The sequence below is a fragment of the Lycium ferocissimum genome, chromosome 5 (assembly GCF_029784015.1).
Source record: "Lycium ferocissimum isolate CSIRO_LF1 chromosome 5, AGI_CSIRO_Lferr_CH_V1, whole genome shotgun sequence".
In the NCBI taxonomy this organism is placed as follows: domain Eukaryota; kingdom Viridiplantae; phylum Streptophyta; class Magnoliopsida; order Solanales; family Solanaceae; genus Lycium; species Lycium ferocissimum.
Genome location: NC_081346.1, coordinates 24794852 through 24806245, shown reverse-complemented (window position 1 = coordinate 24806245; position 11394 = coordinate 24794852). Strand labels below are relative to the sequence as shown.

Sequence of the window (11394 nt, the reverse complement as noted above, 5' to 3'; positions counted from 1 at the left end):
ATCGTTGCTCTACTCTCTTGATATTAGCAGTGCTTTTTCTTTTTTCCTAAGGTGATGGGCTGGTTGCTAGTGGAGGAAATAATCTCCCCATAAAATGTAACATTATTTATATAAATCTAGTTTCACTTTTTCTTTTTAAATAACTAATATCCGTGTAAGCTATATATACTACGGATCTTAATCAAAATTTAAAGTTTATAGGTCACCGAATTAGCCATCGAACTCATAGCTCATTTTAGTTACCGCAATTGAATATTTATATGTAGTTAATTTTCAGATACGTATACAAAGTCTAAACAAAAGCTATTGGATTCGTCCGAATCATACCTAATATTGTAGCTTCGCACCCTTAGCTATACGAGAATCTTATTACTTTATGCGAGATAAATAGAATAAAAATGCGAGGCGTAATATATATACCATACACGGATTAGAACTATTAAATAACATAGATCAACCCTTCATATAGTAACCAATATTTTAAAATGTAATCTAAAGTATATAATAATATTTAAAAGCCTGCACTTTTACCATTTTTAAATGCACTAGTTCTAGGATTGATGTAATGATGCACAAGGAGCACTGATCCAGTTTAATGCACCCAATCTCTGTTTGAGCTGTAAATATCTCATTTTGATAATAAAATATCAGTCAATTACAAAATTAAAAAAACCGCCATATAAAACAATAATAACAAATAACTGCACTTTTACCATTTTTAAATGCACTAGTTCTAGGATTGATGTAATGATGCACAAGGAGCACTGATCCAGTTTAATGCACCCAATCTCTGTTTGAGCTGTAAATATCTCATTTTGATAATAAAATATCAGTCAATTACAAAATAAAAAAAAACGCCATATAAAACAATAATAACAAATAATTTCTACATTACAATATTCATATTATAGAAATCTTTGTATTACCATCTCTATATAACTAATTATTTGTACATTAGTACAATTAATGTATTACTAAAATCAGACGGTCATTGAGGGTAATAGCTAGTAACTAAATGTTTTGACAACAATATACCCCACCTTATCATAGTGACGATAATCATATAAAAAGCCCTAAATATCCTAATTGGCATTGAAAAGTATAGATAGAGAGCACAAAAGTGAAATCAGACCAACCACCTGGTCCTCTTGTAACACTTGGCCGGAATCAATTCCGGCCAGCATCAAGAAGAGTCTTTTTTTTTTTTTTGGGGAAGACCACTTTTAAAGATCGATCAATTTATATATATGGATCCAAACAAGAAGGATGTTAAAGGTAAATATGAGTCAAGTGGTAGTATGTACTGGACAAATGAAAGACATGTTCATTACTTGAATTCCATTGAAGCTTCGTTTGTTAGAGCCATGTTGGAGAATAACAACGCCCCACTTCTTCCACTGGACCGCCATTTGCCGGATAGTACAGATTCAACCCTTGATACACCTAAACAAAGACGACGCAGATTTTCTACTTCTGGTAATTATCACTGTATTGTTGCACCATTTGGTTTCTATCTTGATATTTTATTGTCTTATTTGTTCTTGATGTCATACTTTGAATTTTTTTTTCTTTTCTTTTGAACCGAGATTCTATCGAAAATAGCTTTTCTACCCACAAAGGCAGGGGTAATTATCCTACTCTTCCCGGATCCACTCGTGGGTGGGTATACACTGGGTATGTTGTTGTTATTGTCGCTAATTTTATTTAACGATAGGTTAGCTTGCAATGGATTATCGAAATATCCTTTTAGATCAATATCCTTTTAGATATAGACGAGTTATTTAGTGACAAATTAAACGACGAATTTTCTTAGCTAATTCCTACTTCTTTTTTTGGTAGTGATTAAGTATTCCGTAAACAAAACATCGATCATTGGTATATGTCGAATTTGTTCATACGCTACATGTTAAAAAAAATGCAGATTCTAAAGATAATGTGCACTGAGCAAATGAGAGCATGTTCGTTACAGTCTTGATATCAGATAACGGATCTGAAATTTACACGTTTGTGGACGTCCTAAATTAAGAGTGTTGTTTTTTAAATGTATATATCGAGCTCTATCTAGCTAATACTTGTTTTAATGTGTCGAACTCATGAATTAATCCATGACTGGATCCAGAAATGGGTCTGATATAATTTGTCTTTGGGGTGTTTTAAGAAGATCCAAAAAGATAAAGTGCAACTAATTAATTAGTTGGGGTTCTTGTATCGTTCAAAAAATGGATACTTCAGTGCGATCTAAAATGATCATTTACCACACTGTTGGCTCCCTTGTCCTCCCATCAATGACAAACTAAGAAGAATAATTGAACCAAATAGATGAATAGTACGTAACAGAGATATTTTTCTTGGTTGTCAACTTGTCATAGGATAGTTATCACTATATTTTTCATTTATACATATAAAATTCATATCGAAAATAATGGTCCTGTTAAACTCACAGAATCATCCTAAATTTATCTATGGTGGCTAGCTGACAACCCCAATATATAATGTTTTATCTTTTCCTTGGGCAAATCATACATGTATAATAGTAGAAATTGGGTACGTGTTACATGTTGCAGCTATATATACAAAGTGTTGCCTTTGAACGTATGGTCTAATACTTTTTTTGTTCGAACTATCCTAAGATATCAACATGAGCAGCGGAAGCAGAATAGACATTGAGAAGAAAACTAGAAGACTGTCATCCCAATCATCCGATATTTCCTCACAAGATCAGGTTGGTTTTAATTTCATACATTAATGTCAACCTTCCCCACATATTAATATTAACATTTAATAAACATGTCCTATTGAGTGGCTTTAATATATTGCTACGTACATTGATCTAGCTAGTTCCATACGACAGCATATATATCCACCAACGAATAATAATTCTACAAGAGATAATATATGTACTTGGATAAGTCACTAAAGAGAAGTTAATTAATTATATCCTTACAGGTGGTCCCACAATATAAGCAGAGAAGAGGAGATGAGGATGCTGGAGGTCACCCTGATGTTCCTCTCTCACTTAGGCTGCAAAATGAGCAACTATTTTAATTTATCCGATCCCTTGAGTTTTTTTCTTCTTCTTTACTTTAAATTTTCATCTTTTGTTTAATGTATGCTGTGAATAGAAGGTGTTGGTCTTTACCTTTCATTCCTTCTTCCTTCCTTTCTTTTCTGGGGAGTAGTATTTAAGATCAGGATCATCTTATTATTACTTCGTACTTTGTGAAGTAATAATATATATGCAGGGGCGAATCTATGTATAAAAAATGGATCACGTGAACCTATAGTCACCAGATTAAATTTGATATATTATGTATATAATATCTAATATTAACTGAAGGAATATTAAGTGTTGGGTTTTAGCGCTTAAGGTTGCAGGATCGAACCCCACTAATTACACTTTTGCATCTTTTTTTTTAAACAAAATCCTAAGCAGTCTTTAGCGCTATATAATGCATAGACAATTCTTAAACTTGTCAGTAAATTTCATTTAAACTAAGACTTGTTCCAATTGAGCACCTGAACTCATAATAAGTGCTATTATTAGATACTTACGGTTCAAATTTTTGAAGAAAAAAATTGCGAGTATTATCAATAGTCTATTAGGCAGTTAAATTAACATAATAAAATATATCATCTCCTTTAAGTATATACATCAGCCTCAATTGAAATAGGTCTGAGGTCTTACGGTTTATTGAGGCAATTGCATATAATTAAAGGAGGTGACATATTTGAAGTGTTTAATTTTTTTTTACTTAGTGGGCGATTGAGAATATACACAAAAGGTTTTTCTTAAAAATTGAACCAAAAGTGTCCAATAGGAACACCTTATTATGAGTTCACGTACTCAATTAGAAAAAGTCTTAGTTCGAGTATCTAAATGGAATTTGGTGAAAATTTTAAAGAGTTATCTATATATTAAACCTTTAGAGTTTTGATCACCCCATTAAGAAAATCATTTAAAATGATTAACTCATAAGGGTTTACTATTTGATTACATTAAGATCATTTATTAAAGTAAGCGTAGATTTGAAAAAGTAATAACTAACGTCTTGATTTTCTAAAGCAGCATTTCGCAAACTGGTTAATTTGACTAAATGGAAATTTTAAAGGGTTATCTATATATTAAACCTTTAGAGTTTTGATCACCCCATTAAGAAAATCATTTAAAATGATTAACTCATAAGGGTTTACTATTTGATTGAAAAAGTAATAACTAACGTCTTGATTTTCTAAAGCAGCATTTCGCAAACTGGTTAATTTGACTAAAACCTCAGTTGTGTTTGGACAGGATGGAGTATTATTAAGGCACCAATTATTTTACTAAAATTAATATACCTGTATATGAATATGTTAGTAAAGATCTAAATACTAAATATTAGTTTAAAATTATTTATTTGCTCAACGTCGAAATATATAAAGCTTGACTTTATTTAAAAATTTAAATAAAATACTAATTAATTTAACACTATATCAACTGAATATTTTGAAGAAAAAAAAATATCTGGTGGTCGATGATAGTAATGGCTAACGTTGATGGTATGTGACGACCGTGGGTGGCGGGGCTGGTGGCTTAAGGTGGTGTTTGTTAATAGTGGTAGTAATTATGGTCCATAGCAGGGCCGGAGCCAGGCATAGCCAAGGGGGTTCAGATGTGAAATAATTATACTATTTATATATGGTTAAAATTATTTTTTATGTATATTTACTAGATGTTGAATTCCCTTCGACTTCTTTATGTGTTCACTTGTACAAATTTTGAATCCTCTTAGTGAAAATTCTGATTCTGTCACTGGTCCATAGTAGCTAGCATGATGCTGGCTAACAATAGTAATTAATGGTGATGGTTGATAGTGGTATTTGGTGGTGCAACTAATAATTGTGGTGGATGATAGTAATGGTGGTAATGATAACTGAGTGGTGGTTGGAGATATATTGTAATATCTAATAGCTTGTTTGGCGAAGCTGTTGAGAAGCCAAAAAAGTTTCTTTTTTCCTTCAAAAAGTGCTTATTTTAAAAGTGAGGCGTTTGATCAAGCTTGTGGGGAGAAAATAAGTGTTTTTGAGAAGTAGTAGAAACTATTTTTCAGAAGCTAAAAAAATAGCTTTTCTCCAAAAGTACTTTTGAGAAAATACACTTAAACGCACTTTTAAAAACTTGGCCAAGTAATAATTGCTACACAAAAATATTTTTAAAATTAATTGGCCAAATACAAAATATTTCTCACCAAAAATACTTTTTTGAAAGCATTTTTGAAAAAAAATACTTTTCAAAATAAACTAATTTTAAAAGCTTGACCAATCAGGCTATAATGATGGCTAGATGGCTAGTTGTTGTGGTAATAGTGGTTGGTAGTGGTGATGGTACATGGTGACTAGTGGTGGTGATAATTGATTACCGTGATTGTAAATGGTGACCAGCAATGGTGATTCATGATTATGGTGATTCACTACTAAAAAAGCTGTCAAAACCGACCTCCAGAAATCGATCTCAAAAGAGAAGTCCAAAAATGGTGACTAATGATAGTGAATTATTAAGTAATTGTAAAATTTAATTTAAAAATACTTGCAATAATGAAAATTTAAATAAGTAAGGTTTAAACCTATTAAAAAGTGAATACTGAAATATCTTAACTGTTAGGAGTGAGATTTAAACCTTCGTTCAATGCAAACAGATGAGATCAAAGTATTGGTGGCCAAGGCCAACTTTTAATTTAATTTTGGTTGGAGATTTTTGTCCCAACCTGATAATGAAGTGATTATTTTAAATGTATAAGGAGGAAGCTTTTACTTACTCCACTAGACTAAGCACATCAATCTTGTTGACGAAGAATTAAGACAGGAGTGCGCATGATAGTATAGGACTGCGGTGTGCTGCCTAAAACTCTCATGTAGATATTTTTAGGGTCAAAAGGGCATTTAGCTGTGATGAGATAGGTGTACTTGCTGTCACCTTTCTACTTTCATTTTAGTGGTTCTGGATAATACTAAGTACTCCCTCCGTTCCATAACAAGTGTTACATTGACCAAATTTTTTTATCCTATAATAAATATTATTTTAGGAAATCAAGATATCAATTGACTAATTTTTTTTCAATTTTATCCTTAAACAATAAAGTAACATTTAAAAGATGATTGAAAAAGCCACATAGTAACTTGGTATTATTGGATTCTCAATATCAAAAGGTTTACTTCTTGTGCATGCTCTAATTAAAAGGTAAAAATAATTTATTTTTATTATATATGAATAATTTGATAAATTTCACATTGCATTATTAATTTCTTAATATGCATATTTTTTGCTAAAATGATACTTATTATGAGACGGAGAGAGTATATTAAAAATTAAAGGAAAAGCGTAGAAATGTTACTCAATTGTGGAAAACATAATAATTTTGCTCTCAGTTTGAACCTGGTCTAAATATGTCTTTACTATTGGTGGACTCAGAGTTGCTCTTTATTATGAAAAATAGAACAAATTTGCCATTAGTTTAAATTTGATTCCAAATATGCTCTTATTGACAAACAACATGCTCAAATGTCCATCAAAATTAAGGAACCTTTAATATTTGATTTTTGTTCATTTAAAATTAAGGAACCCTTGCTTTCTTTTAGTAATGTCTTTCTTTAAATAACCTCCCTTCCTTTTTTCGAGTGGGGGGTAAGACACTTAACCCTCGCCAGATCCTACACTGTGGGATTCAACTTTGTATGTTGTTGTTATTGTTGTTGTTCATTTAAAATATATTTTATTATTAAAATAGAGTGCCACCTTGAAAGATAATAATCTTAACCTTAATTATTTTTTTTGTAAAGAAGTTTAATCAAGAAATTATACAAACCCAAAAATGATTAAAATAGCTTGCTTAGTTCTAATTTCTGCTTATATTTATGTCTTTCCCATTTTTTATTTTTTTTTAAAAAAAGAAGAAGAGAAAAGGGTCAAATTCATCCTTCATTATACCATCCATCCAAATACTCCTAACAATATACCCCCCCCCCCCGGTTAAAGTTGTCCAAGGGTCCACCTATTCCCGCGTGGAACTGACGACTTAGTGAGGTAGACACCACCTTATCACCCCAACTCATTTAACATGTCCTTCACTTCTTGCACCACTAGCACCTCCTCTCCCTCCATAATTGCAGCTGTCACCATTAACCATGTTATTTATGATTAGATACATAAATTGGCATCGTGCAGACACTGTCCTAAAAAATTATTATATCAATATGAGGTGCTTTTTCAGAATTCAACAAGTCTACCTTCATAAGAGAGGAGGAACAACAAAACTTCATTAATCAAAACCAACAACTATGAAGAAAGTCGGTAGGTATTGAAGGTTAGGCAACTCTTTTAATGATCAAATGAGAGAGACATAACGAGATAGAGAAAAGACATCATTTGACCCCTGAACTTGGCACGAAAACTTAGTTTAACAACTAAACTTAAGTTGTATTTATTTACCCTCCTTAACAACTTTCAATTTAATTAAATATCCCCTTTAGCGGATGACGTGGCAAAAAAGTGTACCCAATTTCTTAAAAGCGCGTGGGAGGAAAAAAATAACACTAAAAGTGGTCCCAACTGTAGATATGTCATCTTCTAATTGGATGATATATTAAAATTTTCTTAATATTTTATTTTCCATTTTAAATTAACTTTTTCCTTTTCTTTCTTATTCTTTTCCCTTTCTCCTTTTTCCAACCCCAGTCCCCCCCCCCCCTCCCCCAAACCCGCCCTCCATCTCCTTCTTGCCCATCCTCTCGCTGTATCTGCTCTCTATCCTCATCTTCTTTCTTCTTCTTTTTTTAATTTTTTTTCCTTTCTTTTTCTAGATAAATTGAAGAGATCAGATACAATAAGTTAACGTTAATGCCATTGAAGAACAAAATAAGTTAACGTTAATGCCATTGAATAACAAATATAAGAGGGAAACTAATGAACTCTGCCCTAATAACTGAAGAATCGAGTACTGATTTTAATGCCATTTGCAATTCCTTCACCTTTACTTTATTACCACTAAGAAAGAATACACTGCTGGGTATGTTGTTGTTGTTGTTCAAACCCAATTTCTGAAAATTCCCCAATTTAAACAATACCCACTTATCTAAATCACTTATTTCTCTACTTTTTGTTACAATTTCGTCTTTTGAAGCTTCATATCTTCAGTTACAAAGCACACAAAGTAAAAAACTCACTTGAATTGCTGTGGTATGCTTGAAACGATGGGGAAGAAGGAGAGGGAGAGGAGGGGTGAGTGGGGGCGGAGGGATGGGGGCAGCAGCAACAGCACAAAAATGAAGAAATTGCACAGTTTGTCCTTCAAATGGGATGGTCTTTAATTTTGAGGAAGAGCCTTTAAAATGGTTATGGAAGAAATGGAGTTGCTAATAATAATAATAATAATGGGTGAAAAAAGATGACGTTTTGGAGAGAAGTATATGATGTTGGGTATAGTTTGATGTTATTGATTTATGGATTCCCCAAATGGGGATTGGGGGAAGAAGGAGAGGGATAGGAGCGTGCGGAGGTGGGGGGTTTAGGAGGAGGAGAACGGCTTCCACTGGCTAACCACCACCATCGCTGTTCTCCTTCCACGGGCGAACCACCACCATCGCTGTTCTCCTTCCACGGGCGAACCACCATAACAACAAATTGACCCAAAGAACAAAACATAAATTTGATTCTAAATGTTTTATGAATTATGAAGAAAACTAATAAAAAAGAATCTTGTTGATAGAGTTGTTGAATAACAAATATAAGAGGGGAAACTAATGAACTCTGCCCTAATAACTGAAGAATCGAGTACTGATTTTAATGCCATTTGCAATTCCTTCACCTTTACTTTATTACCACTAAGAAAGAATACACTGCTGGGTATGTTGTTGTTGTTCAAACCCAATTTCTGAAAATTCCCCAATTTAAACAATACCCACTTATCTAAATCACTTATTTCTCCACTTTTTGTTACAATTTCGTCCTTTGAAGCTTCATATCTTCAGTTACAAAGCACACAAAGCAAAAAACTCACTTGAATTGCTGTGGTATGCTTGAAACGATGGGGAAGAAGGAGAGGGAGAGGAGGGGTGAGTGGGGGCGGAGGGATGGGGGTAGCAAAGAACATGACACAAAATGAAGAAATTGCACGGTTTGTCCTTCAAATGGGATGGTTTTTAATTTTGAGGAAGAGCCTCTAAAATGGTTATGGAAGAAATGGAGTTGCTAATAATAACAATAATAATGGGTGAAAAAAGATGACGTTTTGGAGAGAAGTATATGATGTTGGGTATAGTTTGATGTTATTGATTTATGGATTCCCCAAATGGGGATTGGGGGAAGAAGGAGAGGGATAGGAGCGTGCGGAGGTGGGGGGTTTAGGAGGAGGAGAACGGCTTCCACCGGCTAACCACCACCATCGTTGTTCTCCTTCCACCGGCGAACCACCATAACAACGAATTGACCCAGCAACAAAACATAAATTTGATTCTAAATGTTTTATGAATTATGAAGAAAACTAATAAAAAAGAATCTTGTTGATAGAGTTGTTGAAGAATTCAGGTTTCAAATTCAAGGAGAAAAATTAAAAAAAGAAGAAGAAAGAAGTTGTTGAAGAAAGCAGCAGCGATTTGGGGGAAGAAGGAGAGGGAGCGGGGGTTGGGGGTTAGAAGGAGAAGGGGGTTTAGGGGTCATGGGGTCCATTTTTAATAAAATAATAAAATAGGGAAAGAATGAAGAAGAAAGAGAAAAACTAAATAAATAAAAATAATTAAAAAATATTTAATGACGTGGACCAATCACCAGGCGAGTGGTGAACAACACCTAGATCTCATCTGATTCAGGCCGTTATGGGGGGTATTTAATTAACTTGAAAGTTGTTAAGGGGTAAATAAATACAACTTAAGCTAGTTCTTAAGCTAAGTTTTCGTGCGGGGATTGAGAGGCCAAATGATGGGCTTTTTCTCTAACGAGATATTAATAGGTGTTTGGGTCATTCAGAATGTGACATGTGTCCCGCTGCGAATTGGGTGACCGAACACGTGTCACCTTTTGGTAACAAGCTTTGGGACACGTCGAAAATCATGTCATTTGTCAATGGCCTCCTATGTTGGCCAATGATAAATCTTTTAAAATAGGGAAAGGTTAAAAATATCCTCCATTATAAATTTGGGTAAAAAATACCTCTTTCGTCATTAAAGTTTTCAAATATAACCCTATCTTAACGGAAATCCCAACATAACCCGATTTTATTTTTAAATCCGCTCCATTTAAACTCGAATAAAAATAATTCATATAGCTTACCCGCTCCTGTGCCTAGCGGCTCTAGATGTAGGACTCGGGAACAAGCTGGTCACATATAGGTTTTTTTTATGTAGTTGGATCGGATTTAAATGGAGCAGGTTTAAAATGAAATCGGATTATTTTAGGAGATTTGAGAATTTCCGTTAAGATAGAGATATATTTAAAAAATTTAATGACAGGAGGGTATTTTGATCTATATTTATAACGGAGGATATTTTTAACCCTTTTTCTCAAAGTAAATGAGCATTTTTTACCCTTTTCCTTTAAAATATCCAATAATATATGTCTTACATTTATTGATGCGTGTGTCTTACATTTATTGACGTGACACAAACACTTTGTACCAGTAAATTTTGTTTCTAACTCACTATAGAATGAGCAGTAGGTACATGCACGGCAAAGGTAATTTGCGGCTAATTAAGATGTGATTAGGAGAAGCATCAGATGCTTATACGAAATTTAATTACAGATGTTTGATTTTCTATAGTTGTTTCGGCTAACATCTCATACGCAGAGTCCGGCGTAGTCCCTATCACTTGTCATTTCCTTTTGTTTTTTCCTTCTTGGCTCACTTTATCAGACTCTTTATCAACTTTTGTGTTATGTCTATTCTTGCTTAAAGAAATGAAATTAAAATACTAAAAGCTGCTTTCAAACCCACTTCTTGATTGTCATTGCTCGGTCACTTCCTGTTTCACTAAGGGGTCATTTGGTTGGAAACAAGTTATTCCAAGATAACTTATTTTAAAATTAGTTATTCCACTCTTTCACAGGAATAAAATAACACTACAATTTAGGCATAATTAATTTCCAAATTAGTTATACCGCGATTTTATCCCAACCAAACATAGGATAAAATCATCTCAAATATAATCTTGAAACTATTTATGCTTATCTCTCATACCAAACAAGCTGTAAGTGATAGCTTAGGAATTTAACGTATGATTTGGATTGTTTCTCTTTCAACTTTAATTTTAGCACCCAAAAAGTCTATAGCTTCAGAAGAAGACATCAGTGCTAGCTATTTCGGAACCCGCTCTCAATATCCAAACAAAGAATATCAAGTAGAATGAGACTTGAGCTCCCTCTCTTCCAAA

The 11394-nt window shown here is 33.3% G+C and overlaps 1 protein-coding gene across 1 annotated transcript; it reads left to right on the top strand.

Moving 5' to 3' along the window:
- The first annotated feature begins 1082 nt into the window (after positions 1 to 1082).
- Positions 1083 to 3145, top strand: LOC132056579 (uncharacterized). Its single transcript, XM_059448854.1, has 3 exons — positions 1083 to 1476; positions 2631 to 2722; positions 2947 to 3145. The coding sequence occupies exons 1-3, from the start codon at positions 1248 to 1250 to the stop codon at positions 3043 to 3045; spliced, it is 420 nt and encodes a 139-aa protein (XP_059304837.1). The 5' UTR covers positions 1083 to 1247; the 3' UTR covers positions 3046 to 3145.
- Positions 3146 to 11394: the final 8249 nt, after the last annotated feature.